Raw genomic sequence first — 21,411 nt, 5'->3', positions numbered from 1 at the left:
TAGTTAACTTTACACCAGGGCAGGTTCTCAGAGACCCCCTTGGTCGACTACTTATTTCCTTGCTTATGTATCTGGCTGTGTCAGCTCTTGGCTACATCATGTGGGATCTTCCACTGCGGGCACAGACTCTCTAACTCTGGCTTCAAGGCTCAGTGCGGCGCGTGGGCTTAGCTGCTCCATGGCATGTGGGATCCTAGTTCCCCCACCAGAGATCAAACTTGTGCCCCCTGCTTTGCAGGGCAGATTCCCAACCACAGGACCACCAGGGAAGTCCTTGTTCAACTATTTTTCAGTTCTTGTTTTTATTAAAGTTAAACATGGACATAGTTAAATCATTCAGCATGTCACAAAATCAGCTTCACACAAAAATCATCCCTGTATCCCCTTCCCCTTCATTCGCTCTCTCCCTAAAAGGTAGCTACTTCCAATGAATGTTTAATTGATTGAATACAACCATCATTGAGACCCAGTTCTCCTTCCTCCCCCAGGCCCCAAACATCTACCTACAAATATACCGTACCCTCTCCATACAGCTCACAGTTCATGGGCTTCACATACTCTTCACCCCACCACACACCTGCTTTCTACATGCACCACACAAGCACCCATGTGACTCACACTACTGAATTCTGCAAGGGCTTGAATTACAATTATCTTAAAAACAGCTGAACATCTGGAGAAAGTCCAACCTTGTTGCTATGCAAAGGAATGCAAATGAAACACAATGAAGTAACAGTTTAAACCTGTGATGAATGTATCAGAAGTAAAGAAGTGAAATTAGTCATATACTGATCGAGGTATGAGGAAAACAGTACCCTCATTGCTTGTAGTAATGCAGATTGACTCCATCTTTTAGAAATATTATCCAACTAGGAAGAGTTACCAGAAGCCTCACAAGTGTCCACAACCTTTCACTTGGCGATCCTACATTTGGAAATGTGACTCCAGGAAAGTATCACAGGAGAATAGAGCAATATGCTTAAAGACTCTCCCTCAAGTGTTATTTTTTATAACAAACAAATGGAAAGAACCCAAAGGTCAGTTGTTTTATGTGTCATAATGTATTGATGCATCTGTTTGATACATTAAAAATGGCAAATATGAAGACTATGTAGCATCTCTCAAATATTCATGACATAGTGTGAAAAGAAAACAGAAAACACAATTTGATCACTGATTAAAACCATCTAATCCCGGAGAAGGCAATGGCACCCCACTCCAGTACTCTTGCCTGGAAAATCCCATGGATGGAGGAGCCTGGTGGCTGCAGTCCATGGGGTCGTGAAGAGTCGGACACGACTGAGCGACTTCACTTTCACTTTTCACTTTCATGCATTGGAGAAGGAAATGGCAACCCACTCCAGTGTTCTTGCCTGGAGAGTCCCAGGGATGGGGGAGCCTGGTGGGCTGCCATCCCTGGGGTCGCACAGAGTCGGACACGACTGAAGCGACTTAGCAGCAGCAATCATGATAGATAAAATCAATGCAAGAACACGAAGCTACAATCATTGTAAATTTGAGAAATAAATGCCCACAAATTAACAAATAAATATTTAATAAATAAATGAGTACTCTCTTTATGCCAACAGCTCCATTTCAAATGCCTACTTCAGCCCAGTTCTCTTTTCCAAACACCAGATTCCTACATTAAACTGACCAACATCTCCTCTCAGATGGATAACAGGCATGGAAGATGTGACCCATCCCAGTAAACCCTTGTTCTTCCTTCCTAAACACATCACTCCTCTTACAGCTTTCTCCATCCAATGGATGGCAATTCCATCCTGTCACCTGCTCAGAGAGGCTCACTTATTCCTTTTTCTTCCACACCACACATGTAATCTATCAGGAAGCTTTGTTGGCTTTATCTTGAAAACACCTCCAGCCTCAGGCCACTTTTCACCACCTCCGCCACTACAGCCTTGGTCCGGGCCAGTGTCCTTTGTCACCTGGACTACTGCAACATTCTTTCACAGGTTTCCCTATGTCTGTCCTTGTTCCATGGTCTACTCTCAGGAAAGCAGCCAATGACCCTTTTTAAGACATAAAACAGATCACACCACTCATCTGTTTAAAATTCTCCATGCTAAGTTGCTTCAGTCATGAGCGAATCTTGGTGACCCTATGGACTGTAGCCCACTAGGCTCCTCTGTCCATGGGATTCTCCAGGCAAAGATACTGGAGTGGGTTGCCATTTCCTCCTCTGGGGGATCTTCAATGGCTCCCATCACGTGGAATAAAAGCTTGAGCCCTTCAGATGGATCACTGCCCCATCCAGGCCCTGCTACCACCTGGCCTGATGCCCTCCTCCCTACTTCCTTACAAATTCTGCTAAATGCATACCTGCCTCCTTGTCACCCCTTGAGAAGTAAAATGTGATCACATATTGGCATTTTCGCTCGGTCAACCCTCTCTGCTTGAAACACTCTCCCCACCTCCTTCAAGTCTTAGCTCAGAGAGCATTTTCTCAACACTGCCCCTCCCCTGCCACCCACAAATGCACACAGCACACCTCAGCCCCACGCTCTGCTTCCCACTTTTCTCATAACCCTGATAATTTAAAAATACACTACATAATTGGCTTACTTATTCTGTTTATCTTCTGCTGCTTCTGCCAAAATGAAAGCTCTATGAAGGCAAGGGTCATTGCCGTCTTGCACTCTCATGTACCCCATGCTCCCAGTACAGTGCCTAGAACATTGTAGGGGGTCGATAAATATTTGCTGAATGAATGAATGCTTGATGGTGGATTTAATTTGTTGTTCAATTCTATTATCTCTATGACAGTAATTTCAGGGGCTTTCCCTGGTGGTTCAGTGGTAAAGAATCTGCCTGCCAGTGCAGGGGACACAGGCTTGGTTCCTGGTCCAGGAAGATCCCACGTGCCATGGAGCAACTAAGCCCATGTGCCATAACTACTGAGCCTGTGCTCTAGAGCCCAGGAGCTGCAACTACCGAAGCCTGTAAACCTAGAGCCTGTGCTCCGCACAAGAGAAGCCGCCTCAACGAGAAGCCCGTTTACCACAACCAGAGAGTAGCCCCTGCTCACCACAATTAGAGAAAAGCCCCTGCAGCAGTGAAGACCCAGCACAGCCACAAATAAATACATCAAATTCGTAAACAAAACCAAACTGTAATTGCAGTCACTCACAGAGGATTGGTCTGAGTCCACAGCTCTGAATGAGTGGGCCTTGTGCATACCACCATTTGTATCACTGGCTCCATCCTCTAGAAGTGGTACCCTCCATCCAATGAGAGCACCTTTCAGCCAAAAGAAACCCTGCAGCCTGACTGCTGGCAGAACTACCAGAGAGAATTCTTCCTTTTGTGGTTTTCATTTACTCACCTTCCTATACACACCCTCGTTTCTGCTACCATCCCCTCAAGAATATACTCTACCATTGCATGACACGCCTTCCATCTCTCCAACGACTCCCAGAAGCACCAGAAAATCCCACTCCTGCCATCAGATTTCAATGAGGGGGATTCACTCAGCAATGAGAGACAGGAAAGGACTAGTGCAGGTTCCTGTACACCAGTGTTTAACCCAATATACTGTGCAGCCCTCCAAGCATTAGCCTCCTTCCCCATACACACTCAATTAGGCACATTTACGTCTCATTATCCAATATGCAATCATGAGTGCTAATAAAAACCGTTGCTACCCTCAACAATGCAATCAGTGCCATTAGCTGTCTCTCAGAAACTCTCCTCTGCTTTGGTGCCAAGTCTGCTCACTCACCCATTTATTTAGCCATGCATTCATGCACGTGTAACCTTTTCTAGGTAGCAAAGGTCAAGTGCACACCTACTATGTGCCTTGCCAGGCAAAAAAATCTGGGGAACCTGCCCTGACAGGTAAATGGTTATACTACAGAATGTGAGGGGCACAGCAGAGATTTGACCAGGTGCTACAGAAACCCAGAAGAGGAAGTGGATGGAGAAGCCCAACTTCACTCCCAGGACGAGTTCAAATCCCAGCCCTGCCATGCTTTGGCTCTGAGAGTTGCACAGTCAATTTCTATCTCTAAGTTCCATTCATAAGACAGAGTTAATCATCCTAGTGCTTCCCAGGTGGCGCCAATGGTCAAGAATCTGCCTGCCAATGGAGGAGACTCAGGTTCGATCCCTGGGTAGGGAAGAGACCCTAGAGTAGGGAATGGCACCCCACTCCAGTACTCTTGCTTGGAAAATCCCATGGACAGAGGAGCCTGGCCGGGTCTCAAAGAGTTGGGTACAACTGAAATGTCTTAGCATGCACACACAGACGCATCCGTGGAAGAACCAGGCTCTTTCCCTTCTGGCACGCTATAGTCCATGGGGTCACAAAGAGTCGGACATGACTGAGCACACACGCACAATCATCCTAGCATCCCACAGGGGTGTTGGGAGGATTGCATGAGATGATGCCTAATCAAGTGCCTTGTCCAGCACATGGCACAGAGTGCATGCTCAGGAAACAAGGGCTACTAGGAGTCAGCGCCTTAATCTCAACCTTCGGACATGTGCCACTGCAATCTATTCTCCTCTTGCCTGAAAGGACAAGAGGAATCCCACAGTTCAGAAGGCTGAGATCGAGACAGAAAAATCCTCTTTCCTCGATTATACATGGACAAATAGGGCAGCAAATTCCCGAGGACAAGAATAGTCTTGGCCAAGAAGGTGCACAATGGATGAGGCCCAAGCACACATCAACTCTTCCTGCCTGGAAGACCTCAACCTGGGTTCTTCCACCTGTCAGACAATATGCTTCTCCCCTTCTCGACCTATACTTCCATCAAAGTCCCAGAGACGAAGACACTAGGAACCTTCATTCTGGATCAGGATATCTGGACCACAGATATAAAATGAGAGTGGGCTGACTGGTGTGATGGGCTGGAGATACATACATACATCACTCAGACCATCCGTTACAGACACATGCTGTATGCTGCTGGGGACTTGCTGTAGGGGCAGTGGCTGCTAAAAAATAATCTGGGGACGACACGGACACATCTACCTTCTGTGAAAAAAATCTGTATGCATGAGCCTCCCCCCACCATCCCTGTCCTCTAGGTTGTCACAGAGCACCGTTTTGAGCTTCCTGAGTCATATGGCAAATTCCCACTGGCTATCTATTTTACATATGGTGCATGGAAATCAAGGGAAGTGAAAGTGTCAGCTGCTCAGTCATGTTTGATTCTTTGTGACCCCATGGACTGTAGCCTGCCAGGCTCCTCTGTCTATGGAATTCTCCAGGCAAGAACACTAGAGTGGGTAGTCATTCCCTTCTCCAGGGGATCTTCCCAACCCAGAGATCAAACCCAGGTCTCCTACATTATGGGCAGATTATTTACCATCTGAGCCACCAGGGAAGCCCTGTGGAAATCAATATATGTTTAAAAAAAAAAAAAGGAATATATGTATGCACACATTTGACTGGGAAGTTTCTGGAGAGATACACAAGAAATGGCTAGCAGTAGTTACTTCTGTAAAATTGGGGAGATGGGTTGTGAGACACAGAGTTCTAGATTCTATTTAAAACTCTTCTAAACTGTTATTTATATATGAGCATACATTATCTATCTATATCTACACTGACATCTCCATCCAACTCTCTGTGAAACGAAACACAATCTGGCTTCACAAGCCCCTGCTGGTAGCTCTTCCAGACGTGGGGGCTGGCCAGGAGGTGGAGGGATGGGTGGAGGGGACTTACTGGTGTTGTGGTCTATGAAGTAATCTCCGACCTGTGGATCGTACGCCTCTTCCCATCCCAGCGGCAGCTCGTCACTGATGCAGTCAGCAAAGGTGAGCGGTTTGGTGTACCTGGCGAGTGAGAGCAGAAAGAGACTCCGTCAGCCTACGGTCCCCAGAGAGCTGCATTCGTGGCTGCCTATAGCCTCCCTGCCCCTCTGGACTGGCCCACCAGATGCAGAAGCTCTGCGCCCCGGCCCCATCGTCCCCGGGAAGATGAACGCATATCGGAGCAGCAGGATAAGGTCACCTGGGAGGGAGGCAGGGAATCTGCTCTGGTCCCAACTTTGCCACCAACTGGGAAGGGATTCCGAGCGAGTCGCCTGCCTTCTCTGGGCCTCACTGCTACGTCTCTAAGTGAGGGGTCACAGGGAAGGGCTCAAAGGTCGAGCCTGGCTTCTGGACTCAGACTCAAATCTCTCTCTGGCTTCTCCATTCACAGGGCACGTGGCCCACTCCAGCCCCAGCCGTCCTTCAGGCTCTGTCCATGTTTGTCTTACCTATTTCCCCTCTGAAAAGCTAGCTCGCTGCAGCATTGAGAAGAACAGATGTTCCCTCCCTGTGAGTTTGGCCAAACGCAGTATGTTTTTTTTTTTTTCTTCCTGGGCTGGTTCCCAAATGCCTGTACCCACTGCTGTCCTTCTCTGTACAATCCAGGCCAAACTGATTTTTTAGCCATAACCACCCTCGAAGTCCCCATATTGGGACTTCCCAAATGGGGAGTGAGGTGGTGGTAACCACTTGGTCTCGGCGACTATGTCAGATAGACAAACCACCTAACTAAATGGACGAAGGTTTATCGAGGCTCAAAAACATCATAAGCCCTTGGTCCAGCACTTTAGCCAGCATGCAGGGAGCAGGGAATCTGGATACATTGAAGTCAGCCTGAGTGGCCCCTTTGGATGGCCCGGTTAGTTTCTCCCCATCACTGCATCTGCCTAAAATACACACACATAATATTCTCCCTGGTGTGCTGCAGTCCACGGGGTTGCAAAGAGTCGGACACAACTTAGCAACTGATCAACAATATTCTCCCTCTCCTGCCTGCTCCTGCCCCCTCCCACTTCTGAAAGACTGAAGGTTGTGCTTCAACACTCTTTCGACAGCCTGGCAAACTGAGGTACAATGCAATAGAAGGAAAGATGAGTGGGATGGGGTCTAGGATTCCTGGTCAAGAACTTCCCTCCAAGCCATAGGAGATGACTCTCCTAGCCCATGCAACCTCCTTCCCTCTTAAACCCACCCCAAATTAAGCTGAAAACAAAATATGTGCTGAGACTTCGCTGGTGGTCCAGTGGCTAAGACTCTGTGCTCCCAATGCCAGGGACCTGGGTCCAATTCCTGGTCAGGGAACTAGATCCTGTCTGCTGCAGCTAAGACCCAGCACAGCCAAACAAATTTTTAAAAAAGAAAGAAAAGCAAAATGTGTGGGAAAAAAAGAAACCATGAAAGAGCCCCTGGTGGACAGACCTAGTGTGTTCACATACCACTATACATCCAGGGTCTGGTAGACTGAGAACATATCTACTGACTGAAGGAGTGGACAGCACCAAAGCGCTGTTAAACATACTGCTGTATTATGGGAGACAAGGATGAGGCAGAGGTCTATATGATATAAAATAGACTAAGCCCTATCCAATACAGATTCAGTAGGCATCACTTATTAGCTGTGTAAGTATGGCAACTTAAGTGTTCCTCTCTGAGCCTCAGTATTTTCATCTAAAATGTGGGGATAATAACTCTCCAAGTTGTCAGGGTAAATAAAGTCATGATTGTAAAAACAATTAGATCCTGGTGCAAATGAATGCTGAAAGAACATTCTTCTCCACTTCCCAGAAGGGGAAACGGAGACTAAGAGAGAGATGAAATAACACTCTCAATGTCTACACCAATGATATTCAAGCAAGGCACTCAGCCTTCAGAGCCCCTGCTGTGAACCAAAAGGTTCTCTTGAAAGTTAACATCTTCAGCTGAGCCCCATGGAAAATTACAAGCCACTGTCTTAAGAGTAAAAAATGAAGCGATGAGGAAGACACAAGTGATTTCTTTAGGCTAGAAGGCTCTTCATTTGGGAGCACTTATGCCAACCTGGATAAAGTTTCTAAAAAGTCGTCTTCAGTGCAATCCGCCGCTACCCCGCAAGCCCTGCCCACCCCAAGACTTCAGAAGCAAGAGACCATGTTCCTCAGTTCCTCCTCCTCCTTAAACTCCTGTAAAAATGGTTTATTCCCACTTCCTTATGGAAAATGAAGACCAGTGACCAACAGTGAAATCTCATCCAACATCATTTCATCTAACACATTACTGAAAGGGTCTCTGAAGGAAAACTCTGCACGCAGGCCTACCCTTCCACAGCAAGTGACTCTGTTACTGAGGACAGATACATCTGGGGAGGGAACAGCAGTGCTTGGGCCAACCACAGTCAGACCCTTCTGGTTCATTCCTTTCCTTGGGTGCAGCCCTGAGAAGCCCCACCTACTGGCCTGGTGATGAAGATAGGAATCTTGTTATTTACACTTTGCAACCCAGAAAACCAAGAAGACAAAGATATATTCCCTCTCCACAGCTCCCTGAATCCATGAGTGGATCAAAATTCTTTCCCCCCTCCCAGGGTTGGGGGGGTGGTGAGGTGGGGAGGAGAGGAAGAAATTTCCTGGTTGTCCAGTGGATAAAAGTCCACCTTCCAATGCAGGGGACATGGGTTTGATCCCTGGTTGGGGAACTCAGATCTCACATGCTATGGGGCAATTAAGCCCATGTGCCAGAGTGAAAACCCAGGGCAGGCAAAAAAGATAAACAAAAATCTTCCATGGGGATGAATTAAATGATTTCATCAATGGTGCATTTAAGCAATAGAATCTTATGTCCCCCATGATTGGTGATCAATAAATATTTGTGGAATGAGTGAATATGACCATAAATATCTAAGAACAAAAAATAATGGTGTATTTTATATTTTGCTAACATGGAAGAATGTTCTTAACATACTATGAGAAAAATGACATTTTTGAACAAGAAACGCTTTAGGATATTGTTTTAATACAGTATTTTTGCCTGAAATGTGTGTACGTTTGTAGAAGAGAAGCTGGAAAGATACACATTAAAATGCTATCTTGGTAGAGGGATTTTAACAATTTAATTTTTTTCTTTTTAATCTTTTTAAAATGTTTCTCTGTAATATTCCTACCTCAACTGTAATCAAAATAGTTAATGATGGGTAAATCAAGGCCTAGAAAACAAGTTTGTTCCTTCTCTAGGCAGCAGGTGCTTTTCCTCTATTTGACCAGTGAGAAAACACACCCAACATCTTGCAGCTGGCAAACACCAGAGGTATAACCTGAAGCCCCACCGCCTCACTCCAGAATCTGAGCTTTGCTAATAAAAACTGACAAGACCAAGGGAGTCTCAGGATAATCTGGAAGCTATGCCTGAGATACAGATGTCAAAGCTGGGCTGGGGGACATTGGAAGCAGGCAGAAGGCACCTGAGCTGCAGCCTACCTGGCACCTTCAGTTTTCTACGTCTCGGTGCAAAGCTACTCAACACATTTGGATAATGCACAGTTGCTTCACGAAAAGACAATTAATTGTTCTAAAGTCATCGTAACAAGGGATTCACTGAGCTCTCTGTGTGAGGCTGGAGATTGGGGGAGGAGAGGCAGGTCTAAAACACCAAAAATGCATCACTTTTCCAGAAAACCATGAACTTTACTGCTCATTCCAGCCTTGGACATCAAGAAGTCAGACCTGAAATAAATGTTAGCTACAAGCATCAGTCATGTACCTGACACTGGATTTCCTACCAAAGCTGAAATGCTGATTCCCGCCTATGGTGAACGCAGACATTGTGCTCAACAGTTATAAAGAAGAGGAATCAAGAGGACCCAAAGTTAGCCAGAGGGGGCAGGGGAGACAGGAAGGCTTTTGGGTTTGATATTCGGGCTTCTCTTAAAAGTGATCATGGAGAAAAAACCAGAGGACTGACATCCTGACTCCTATAGCTCTTCCATGGGAAAGAGAAAAGCTTCTATTGGAAGACTACACAACTTACAAGAAATCTGGACAGCAAGCTTCTCTGGAACAAATGCCAAGAGGGGGATGAATTATTCAGTGTGCAGGGACGTGTCATTCAGAGAATCAGGATGAAGAGAAGCATTTTTAGCTGTACAAGGATTTAAATACATACACACACACACACACACACACGTATATATACATGTGCACCCACTCCTCATCCCAGACAGAGGAACTGTCCGTTTAAACCAATCCCCTCTGGGAAACTGTGGGTGCTTCTCTGGCCTGCAGTGTTTCCCCTTGGGCAAGTGCCAAGAATGTGAGCTGGGAAGAGATGTCTGCTTTCAGATGCGGCCAGGACTTGGGGGCCTGCCTGCAACTCACAGCCCCCATCCTCTGGTGACGCGATTCACCCCCATTCTGTCCGGTGCAGTCCCTGCCTCCAGGCTCCAAGTCCTGGGCTGCTGAAAACCCAGATCGTGAAATCAAATGACCCAAATGCTGAAGGGGTGAGGGGGAGTGAGGGAGGGCGCCAAGAGAGAACCAGTTCTGCCTCTTCTTAATTACCAATCTCTGGAGGAACACAAACATTCCTGAATGTTTCACAACAGGCTCTCCTGGAAGAAGGGGCCCGGATGTGTTGCCTTGGAGACAGGTAAGGCTGTGTGGGATCACCTGTCCGGGAACGCGGGCCCCTGTCCTCTGTCCAGCTCCATGTCCCCACGACTGACTGGCATTCAGTATTCAGACAGTACATCTTTTCTAAGGAGGCAGCTCAGAGGAGCGGAAAGCCTTCTGCCAAGTCTAACACTGGGTGGTGATTCTCTTGGGCCTGAAGAACGCGTAGCATATCTTTCATGTTCCTAGTGCTTCCCGAGCAATCTGAACGCTTCCCACAGTAACCTCTTTATGGCCCGCCAGCATGAGGCTGGCCCCCGACCGGGCTCTCGCCAGGGCCAGCTGGGCGGGATCGCTTTCTAAAGGGCCCTGAGGACCACATGCCAAGAACTGTCCAAACTTTCAGCTGAACCTCTCCTCTCAACCCTGGGCACAATGGCCAGGCTGGCTCTTCCCGCCCTGGGGTGTTTCACACGCATGGTTCCCATAGCTCAGGACTGCACAACTCCTGAGGAGATGCAGCCATCTCTGGACTCCAGCAGAGCCCCAGGCCACACAGACCCTCGACTTCCACACCTGCAAGGCTGGGGTGGCTGAACAAAAGGGCAATCTTTGAAGCTCTCCTTCCTTCCTTGAATTCCATTTGGTTCAAACACCTTCATTCATTCCTTAAACAAATCTGGGGATGAAAGTAATCACTGTCTCATAGTCGGTTAGGAGGGCTGAGTACACGAACTGCAGCGGAATCTGAACAAACTTCCAGCTACAGAAGCGGACAAAAGGACCCTGCCCTTACACTCCCAGCAGGGAGACATCCCAACCGGAAAGTGAATCCACAAGATCATTTCAGAGATTCATGCTGTTCAGAAAAATACAACAGGGTGGTGGGATTATGTGTAAGGGTGGGGTAGGTTGGGGCAATCAAGGGAGGCTTCTCGGAGGAGGTGATCTTGGAGGGGAGACCAGATGGTGGGAAGCATCAGGAATAGCCAGTATAAAGGCTTTGGGGTGGGATAATGTTGGTGTGAGGAACAGAAAAGAAAGCCACATGTGAGCCACATACGTCATGAGTGATGGAGTAGAGATAGATAGGGGCAGATGCTGGGCTTTTAGGACTTTGGGGTCCCTGTTAAGACTTTGAGAGCCATCCTAGTGTTGAGCCACAGAGGGTGACCCAGAGAGGCTCTCTGAGTCACCCTCTCCTCACCTCCTTTCTCCCTGCTTTCCATCAATCCTCCAAACAACAAGAATTTATTGCATGGACACAAGAGCCTGGTCCCATGCTAGGCACGACCACAGCTCAGACATTTGAATAAGCCTTGTTTCTGCCTTCGAGAGCAGAGGGCCTGGCCAAGCAGTTGAGCTTACCCTTAAAGCAGGGAGTAGCTGATCCCTGTGACAGTATGTACGGTGGTTATGCTACCTTAGGCTTTGAACCGTGGGCAGTGAGAGGATGCAGAGATAGTTAATAAGATGCTAGGTCACAGGCTTCCCTGGTGGCTCAGTGGTAGAGTCCGCTTGCCAAGGCAGGAGACAAGGGTTCAATCTCTGATCCGGGAAGATCCCGCCTGCCACGGAGCTGCTAAGCTCATGGGCCACAACTACCGATCCTGTGCTCTAGAACCAGGGAGCTGCAAGTACTGAACCATGTGCCGCAACTATTGAAGCCTGCGTGCCCTACAGCCCTGGTCCACTACAGAAGAAGCCACTGCAATGAGAAGCAACGGGAGAGTAGCCCTCACTCGCCACAACCAGAGAAAGGCCCTTGCAGTAACCAAGACCCAGCTTAGCCAAAAATAAAAATGAATTAATTTTAAAACAAATAAGATGCCAGGTCTGCTGTACACATGTGAAAGACCAAAAGGGTGGGAGAAGGGAGAGACTGAGAGGACAGGGCATAGTCAGGGGAGGCCGGAAGAAGGAAGCAGTCCACGGAGGACGGTGGTCAGCTCCGGGGCTAATAAGGAGGCAGGGTAGCCGTACCCACATAGGCTGAGGAACTGATGCTGGGGTGAAACCCACACCCTGCCTCTTCCACAGCCACAGGCATGTCACCTAACCTTGTTAGGAGTTTCCTTCTCTGTGAAACTTAGAAGGCCCAATCTCATAAGGGTGTTGTGGGAATTAAATGAGATAACCCATACAAAGTGCTTAGTACAGGGCTTAGCATGTAATAGGCCCTCAGAAAATGTGGGCTGTTAACGTGAACAGCAGAGACTTCCGTCCTCTCCACTGTGAGAATTGTGTTATCTTTCATCTTCAGTTTGTTGGATATGTTCGCTATCATCGTTCTCATCATCGCTGTCCCCATTTTTCATCTCAAGAGATATGAGTGGTGGTTAAAACTCACAAGCTCTAGAGTCAGCCACCTGGGCTGCAAGGCTGGCAGCATCACTTACTCACTCTATCCTGTTGGGCATGAACCCCTAACTTGCCTGAACCTGCTTCTTCATCTGTAGAGTGGGGATACTCAGAGTGACTACCTGGTTAAAATGAGCTATGCTGAGCCCATGGTACACAGGGCTCCACCCACATTCACTTTCTTACCAGTTAGGTTTTACATCCTTTTCTAAAATTAATTTTTTGGGGAGTGCATTTGCTTTATAATGCTGTGTTCATTTCTACTGTGCAGCAAAGTGAATCAGCTACATGTATATATATATCCCCTCATTTTTGGATTTCCTTCTCATTTAGATCACCACAGAGCACTGAGTAGAGTTCCCTGAGAAGTTTTATATTCCTTTCCATGATGAGGCAAAAACCTGTCCGTGCTGCTGCTGCTGCTGCTGCTAAGTCGCTTCATTCGTGTCCAACTCTGTGCGACCCCATAGACGGCAGCCCACCAGGCTCCCCCGTCCCTGGGATTCTCCAGGCAAGAACACTGGAGTGGGTTGCCATTTCCTTCTCCAATGCATGAAAGTGAAAAGTGAAAGGGAAGTCGCTCAGTCATGTCTGACTCTTAGCGACCCCATGGACTGCAGCCCACCAGGCTCCTCTGTCCATGGGATTTTCCAGGCAAGAGTACTGGAGTGGGGTGCCATTGCCTTCTCCACCTGTCCGTGCTAATAGCTGTTAAATCCTGAACTGTATTCCACCGCCTCCCGCCCTAGAGGAGCTGGGGTTGGTTACACTCCCTGGTTTTTTGGAAATTAAACCAGAGAAAGTTAAGAGATGACAGCTGGATTGGCTTTGGCTCTCAAACTGTGTACTCTGAAGAAAGCATTTACACCAGCAATTTCCAAGTTCTCTTTCTCTTAAAACCCTCCCTCCCTCTCCTCCCCAGACACCTGTCTTGACATTCTGGTTGTCCGACCCCCAGACTTCCTTCCTTCCCTCCTTTGGTTGGGCTGGTTTATCTAGCCACTTTCTTGGTCTGGACACTCCCTCCCATTCCTGGAATTCTATGGGGAGCGGAGGTTCCAGACTGTTCCCCCTACCCGCTCTAGTCTTCAACCCAGGCTTCAACAAACCAGTAGCTCACCTCCCCCTGATATATCTAGCTCTCACTCTGCCCTACCCCCACTGAGTTCTTGGGATCACACGCCCCAGCCTTGGGCCTGTTCCCTCCTTCGCCTCCATCCCCATGTCTCTATGCCTACTCATGCCCAGATACCCTCCAGCTCACTGACACGGAGGTGACTGTGCTATTCCTCCACGTCTCACTTGCTGGAATTTAAGATTAAGATTCTGAGAAGCAAATTACGGGTTAGCAGGGCCAAGTTTGGCCTATAGATATGTTTGCTTGTCTACTGTAATGTTGTACTTTAAGAATGGAGTTAGCATGCCTTTTGAAGTCAGCCCCTCACTCGTTGCACACAGTCCCCTCTGCTCTCTAACGTGTTTCTCCTGCATCTTGTCTTATCAAGAGGCAGCCTGTGTGTGTGCTCAGTTGCTAAGTTGTGTCTGACTCTTTGCAACCCCATGGACTAGCCCGGCAGGCTCCCCTGTCCATGGGATTTTCCAGGCAAGAATACTGGAGTGGGTTGCCGTTTCCTTCTCCTGGGGATCTTTCCAACCCAGGAATCAAACTCGAACCTCCTGTGTCTCCTGCATTGCAGGAGGATTTTTTACCACTGTTCTGCCCAGCAAGCCCAACAAGAAACAGCACAGAGAAGTCATTAGGAGCACTCTCGAGCCAGACTCTCTGGGCTTTGACTGCCAGTTTCTAGCTCTGTGACCTTGGGCAAGATACTTAAACTCTCTTGGGCTGTTTTCACACTTGCAGAACAGGAGAAATAATAACATACTGATGGAGCATGCATTCTGTGCCTGGAATTGTTCTAAGCCCTGTACATATATTGGCTCACTTGGACTTCATACCAATGCCATTCAGACCCACCTTACAGTGTTCTCTGAGGATTAGATGAGCTAATGGATGAAACAGCACTTTGGTACACAGTTTGTGCTCAACAAATATCAGTAACACATCATTATTTTCACTGCTGTTCAAACGAGGCGCCTGATGCAGGAGTAGTAAAGAATGCTAAAAGTGAATGTGATATCTGGGATCTGACAAATCAAATCCTTGTTTCATTGGTGAGAAAACTGAAGCACAGAGAGAAAGACTTGGCCAGAGCCACCCAAGAACCCAGAGGCAAGACTGAGACTAAAACCTGGGGACCAACCTCAGGCCTGCATCACTCATGACACCAAGAGATCAAGTCAGCCTGGTGCTGAGTTTAGCTCCATTTGAGATGCAGTGATCACCTGAACAGCCCTCAAGAAACAGCTATTGGTAGTACTGCCCTATTATACTGAAAGGAGAATGATGGCTGGGCCAGAGCCCATATTAAACTATGGAGTTCCCATTCATGGATAGATAAGGTTGGCACATGGGCCCTTCATTTTGCTTGTTTCCTCACTGAAGGGCAATTCTCTTGACAAAGCACTGGGTATATATGCTCCCGCCTCATCCAGCTTCTTCCAACTCCACTCTCATTTCCAAATTGGGAATTAGGCTAAAGAGGTTCTGGCCCCATAGAAAAGGCCAAGAGAACCAAATGGAATTCCCAGTTCCATCTTCCTTAGCCATATAATCTTAGGCATTCCTTCCCCAGCTCTAAGCCTGTTTCCCCATAGGTCAAAAATAAAGCAGTCAAGAGAATCTGCCTCACAGGGCTCTAGTAGTGTTGAATGAATTAGTACCTGGGAACAAGTCAGCAGAGCCCTTGGCATGTGATGCTGGGCAGACATGCAGAGCTCTTCCATTTTGATTTGTTTTTAAATTTTTTGCAAGATCTTATTCCCTGACTAGGGATCAAACCGTATTCACCCTTGCCAGGGAAGCCACAAGAGCTCCTCCTTTATGAATGTAGGCTCCTGAGGGCAGCGACCCCCAGCTTTGCCCCTTTCTAGTCTCAAGAACTGGCTGTCCAAGGGGTCCTCCCTGGTGCTGGTCTATCCAGGAGCTTCCAGCTCGGAAGGACAAAGGCCACCACCACCCTTCCCTGGAATCTGGCCATTCCTGTTCCTTGAGTTCTGACCCTCACCCCAGCCATGCAGCCTGAGGAGCTGGTCCTTCCAGAAATGGAAATGGCCATGAAGGCTTCTCTGGGATCCTGATCTGTGGCTCATTTCGTGACTACACAGTTTAGGCAGAGCATTGGAAGGGGATCTGGGTTTCAATCCTGACGTGGCCACTAGATGAACCAGGCCCTTAGGCAAGGCACCGACCCTCTCTGGGCTTCCCATCTACAAAACAAAGGAGTTGAAATGTCATGTTTCTAAGGCCCCCTTTATCTTGCCAGTCCTCAAAGTCAAGGGCATTGTGAGGTTGCAATGAAACAAAACATCTTACTGGACCATGGGTTCTAAGTGAAAGAAATCAAGCCCTTTATCTTCACAACATTTCTGTGAGGCAGATAGAGCCACCCTTACTTGACCACCAGGAAACTGATGTTTCAGTGTCATGTAATAACGATAATATAAGCTAAATCTCCCCGAGTGTTTACAAAGTACAGGCACAGTTCTGGATCCCACACACAGACTCTGTCTCAATGATTCTAAGCTGCACATTTTAAAATACCTTGTAGCATCTCTGAGACTGGGATGTGTGTGAGCACTGCTGACATCTTTCAACAGTATCAACCAGGCTGTGGTCCTGATGGAGCTGTCACTGCCCACGTGTGCACAGACATCAAAGGTGTCACGGGCTTGGGATGAAATCCCAGAGACAATAGTGGAGCACTTTTAACCCCTAGGAACCACATGGTTGTGGGGAAGGGTGGAGGAGGCAGTGAACAGACATGTTTAGCAACATTCCCAAAGCAGGCGTGCAAGGGAGGCTCCCTCTGCATAATTGCCATGCTAGCCACAGAGCCCAGCACCAGAGCCTTTGAGCTGCTCTGTGGGTCCTATAACAAGGCTGTATCACCAATGCTCAAGGGCATCAAGGACGAGGATATTAGAAGGACAGACATCAATGATTCTGAGTTAAAAAATGACTCCAAAGAATTTGATTCAAAGTGAGAAGATGTATTAGGAACACTCGAGTTTTACCTTTTTTTAGGTATTCCTTTTTATTTTTGTATGAAAAAAGCAGTATGTGAGTTTTAAAAAAATCTGAAAGATTTGAGAAGTATGAAATAAACATTCTAGTTAATTTTAAAACATTGGGTCATAATTTAAATGGCAGCATTTTTCCTTTCTTCACTAAGATAAAATAATGGTACATCTTAAAATCAGTGCTAAGTTGATTAGTGTTAATAACCCCAAGCTGGAAACAGTCCAAATGTCCATCAAGAGGGGAATAGATACATAGATCAGTACATGTGTACACTGGAATATTACTCAGTAATAAAAAGGAACAAACTATTAGCACAAACAATAACACAGATGAATCTCAGAAACATATTGGGCAAAAGAAACCAGCAGGGGAAAGAGACTATTCTGTACAATTCCATGTATGTAAAATTCTGGAAAATACAAACCAACCTATAAGGACAGAAAGCAGATCAGTAGTTGCCTGGGGATGGATAGAGGGAGAGAGGGGTTAAAGGCACAAAGAAAGTTTTGGGCGTGATGGGAATAGTTGTTATACTGATTGTGAAAACAGGCTCACGGATGTATGTGTGCCTGTCAAAAGTCATCAAATTGCACTCTTTAAATACATACAAGTTAGTGTGCTTTAATAATTCCTCAAAACTGTTGTAAGAAAAAAAAAATACAAGAAAATCCCATATTTGATGTTTTGATGCTACATATTATCGTGTTTAAAATAATCTAAGTACCATTATCAGCTCCATTTTACAGATGTGGAAACTGAGGCATAGCGGGGCAAGCTGGTACATCCTGGGACACTCAGTTTGTCAAGGGGCAAATCTAACTGGCTTCAAGTCTCAGCTCTGCCACCGAGTGACTGTGGCCAAGTCCCTTCCTCACTCCATTCCCATCATGAGGTGATGACACAGTGACTGATCACTAAGGGACCTTTCAGTACTGGGTTTCTAACACTGTGACCTGAGGACTGGTCCAAGGTCACACAGCCACAGAGGAATGGTTTCTCCTGGCACCCAGGTTTTCTGACTCTCCTTGATCCCCTGGTTCATATGCACTTGTTCTCTGAACACTCCTTCTGACACCCCCTTGTGTATACAGCAGTGATCCTCAGCCTTGAGCTGCAACACAATCCCCTGGAGAGTGAGCGCTTGTTAACTCACACAGAGCTTCATAAAGAGCTGTGACCCAGAGTTTCTGAATCTGGGATGCACTGAGAATCTGCATTTCCAACTAGCTCCCAGGGGATAATGATGCTTCTGGTCCCAGCACCCTACTCAGGACCCACTAGTGTACAACATCCCCTATCTTATAGTTTCAGAAACTTTACTCGTCACTTTTTTTAGTGAAATTTTTTTTGGTGTATAATGGCTCAGTGGTAATGAATCTGCCTGCCAATTCAGGAGCCACATGAGATATGGGTTTGATCCCTGGGTTGGGAAGATCTCCTAGAGGAGGAAATGGCAACCTACTCCAGTATTCTTGCCTGGAGAATCCCATGGACAGAGGAGCCTGGTGGGCTACAGTCCATGGGTCACAAAGTCAGACACGACTGACTGAGCAAAAGACACAGCACATAGTCGCTTTACAATGTTGTGTTAGTTAGACAGCAAAGTGAATCAGTCACGCGTACACATATCAGTCAGTTCAGTTCAGTCGCTCAGTCGTGTCCGACTCTTTGTGACCCCATGAATTGCAGCACGCCAGGCCTCCCTGTCCATCACCAACTCCCGGAGTTCACTCAAACTCACATCCATTGAGTTGGTGATGCCATCCAGCCATCTCATCCTCTGTCGTCCCCTTCTCCTCCTGCCCCCAATCCCTCCCAGCATCAGAGTCTTTTCCAATGAGTCAACTCTTCGCATGAGGTGGCCAGAGTACTGGAGTTTTAGCTTTAGCATCATTCCTTCCAAAGAACACCCAGGACTGATCTCCTTTAGAATGGACTGGTTGGATCTCCTTGCAGTCCAAGGGACTCTCAAGAGTCTTCTCCAACACCACAGTTCAAAAGCATCAATTCTTGGGCGCTCAGCTTTCTTCACAGGCCAACTCTCACATCCATACATGACCACTGGAAAAACCATAGCCTTGACTAGATGGACCTTTGTTGGCAAAGTAATGTCTCTGCTTTTTAATATGCTGTCTAGGTTAACCCCTCTTTTTTTTTTTTAACTTCCTTCCCACTGAGGTCACCAGAACACTAGCTAGAGTTCTCTGTGCTGTACAGTAGGTTCTCACTAGGTATCTATTTTATACATAGCAGTGTACACACACCAATTGCAATCTCCCAATTCCCCTTCTCATTCCCTTAGGACCACCAGCAGAAGCTCTTTCAAAGCTGAGCCATGCATTTCACACTGAAGGAATCGTGCCAGAGCCCCGCAGAAGACACGGCATTGGACTCCCTACTGTTCTATGGGCTGTAGAAGCAGGGCAGGCCCCAGGTTATTCATGCAAGTAGGTAGGGCCTTCCTAATGCCTTCCCTAGATGCTGCGGCTGGGGAAGCACACGGCGGCATAGCCTGGCCACGTCTAAGGATCTCAGAACCTGCAGATGCCCGAGTGTTTGCTGACGGCATCACAGTGGCCGGCGGACCCAGCCCAGAAGCTCGCCTCGCCCGTCCACCTGACTGCTATTTCTTTATTCTCCAAGACGGCAGAGGCCTACGGTGACTGATTACAAAGGAGCTCTGCACGGGAGTTGAAAAGAAAATGGTTTTCACCTCTGAAAAGTACAACTGGAAGGGTTTATGTTTTCCTCCCATCGTTTCTTTCTAAAGAAGAATATAAACCCTTGTTCCCTGAAGGGAAGCCCTACCTGCAAGTCAGCGTTAAACACCAGAGGAGGAAGGTGCCTTCAGAGCTGAAGGCGGCTGAATTAAAGTCAGCAGTGAAACAAATAAGCAATTAAAATAGCTATTTTGGGAAGCCTTGGAAAGCAGCAGATACAATATGAATTATTCATTCATGCTGCCAGGATGACTTCGGGGCACCGTCCTCTGTGCTACTGTTCTCTTGCTCTTGTTCATTCAGCCGTTCAAGCACAGAGAGGGGACACAATACCCTGGCCCTGGGACACGGGCACTGAGTGAGTGTGTGCGCGTGTGCACGCACGCGCGCGTACACACACACACACACACACACACACACACGCGTGTCCTCCACAAGGAAGCCAGGTGGCTACTCCAGATGGTGAACCACATGGAAGAGAAACCCACAGGTTGGCAGACACCTTTAGCTCCCATGCCAGGGGAGAATATATGAATTTCCAATTGACCCAAGAGGGGTGTGTGTGTGTGGGGGGGGGGTGTCACATAAGCACATAGGCATGGGGAGTGAGTCATAGGCGATCACCTGTGCAGAGCAAGAGAGAATGCATACAGTGTTTCTAATACTTCACAAGCTTCCCAGCTGCTCTGGGGTTGATTCGGGGACTCAGGAGGCAACGGGTGGGATCTGGACAATTAGTTGCGCATCACACTGAGCCCACCCAAGGTCTGGACATAAAGGAGGAGTCCCCCAGGCTTGGTGGAAGGGCTCTATCTGGGCTCTGAAGCCATCAGCCCCCTCCTGCTGCCTGACCATAGAAGTAGTACTGTGTTCTCATACCTTATACCCATGCAGGAGACCTTGAACAAGTCCCTTCCCCTCTGTGGGCTTCAGCTTCCCCATCAATGAAACCAGGGATATGAGCTCCATTTCAACTGATCCTTCCAGGTTTGACATTTCATGGTACCATTTTGTCACAAAAATCTAGCATCTCAGAGATGATTTACATGCTCCTGTTTTGACCTTGTAGCAAGTCAAAGCTTTTAAAGAATACTAACACACAGTACTTTACATGTGCTGCTGCTGCTGCTAAGTCACTTCAGTCGTGTCCGACTCTGTGTGACCCCATAGATGGCAGCCACCAGGCTCCCCTGTCCCTGGGATTCTCCAGGCAAGAACACTGGAGTGGGTTGCCATTTACATGTGCTACTTGTCATTCAATTCTGATAGCAATCCAGTTAAGTGGTTCCCATGATGATCTCCCATGGTACAGATGAGTACATGGAGCCTTAGAGAGAGATGTTAAGAGAATGACTGAGAATTTGGATTCAGGACTTAACTATGACTCAGAAGGTGAGTGGAGATAGTGACTCTACATAATTGGGAGGACAGAAGGGGAGTTTTTTAAATACCATGGAATTGAAAACTACCCTCTATAGCTTTAAACTATAAAGTCTGGTAAGAAGGGAAAATTAGGGGGCTATTTTTGCCCTGGCTACAAATATTAGGAATGGATATTAGGAATGCTGTGGGTGAGGCTATGAGAGAAGGGGTGGTTGTCTGGGGAAGATAAAGAGAACAACTTTTCGGTCAAAGTTTTTAGACAAACTTCTAAAAGTTTAGACAACCCAGGAGCAGAAGTCACGGGTGACAAAGGACAGGAGCAGTCAGAAGCACCCAGTTCCTAAAAGACAAGGGGCCTCTTAAAAACTTACAAACTTAACCCACTGTCTTAAAGACAACTGCACAAACGCTCCAGTGACCAGCTGCTGTTCTGACC

At 47.3% G+C, this 21,411-nt stretch overlaps 1 protein-coding gene across 1 annotated transcript in view; it reads right to left on the bottom strand.

The window, feature by feature from the left end:
- The window catches only part of WWC1 (WW and C2 domain containing 1), a 158,139-nt gene that overhangs the window by 73,875 nt on the left and 62,853 nt on the right, over nt 1-21,411 (bottom strand). Inside the window, exon 2 of the mRNA XM_070793974.1 lies at nt 5,699-5,808. Coding sequence (XP_070650075.1) covers nt 5,699-5,808 — 110 coding nt within the window. The remainder of the gene's footprint in view (nt 1-5,698; nt 5,809-21,411) is intronic.

This window comes from Bos indicus, chromosome 7, assembly GCF_029378745.1.
Source record: "Bos indicus isolate NIAB-ARS_2022 breed Sahiwal x Tharparkar chromosome 7, NIAB-ARS_B.indTharparkar_mat_pri_1.0, whole genome shotgun sequence".
NCBI lineage: Eukaryota > Metazoa > Chordata > Mammalia > Artiodactyla > Bovidae > Bos > Bos indicus.
Note: the sequence above shows the minus strand (reverse complement) of the source record. Positions and strands in the feature narration are given on the sequence as shown.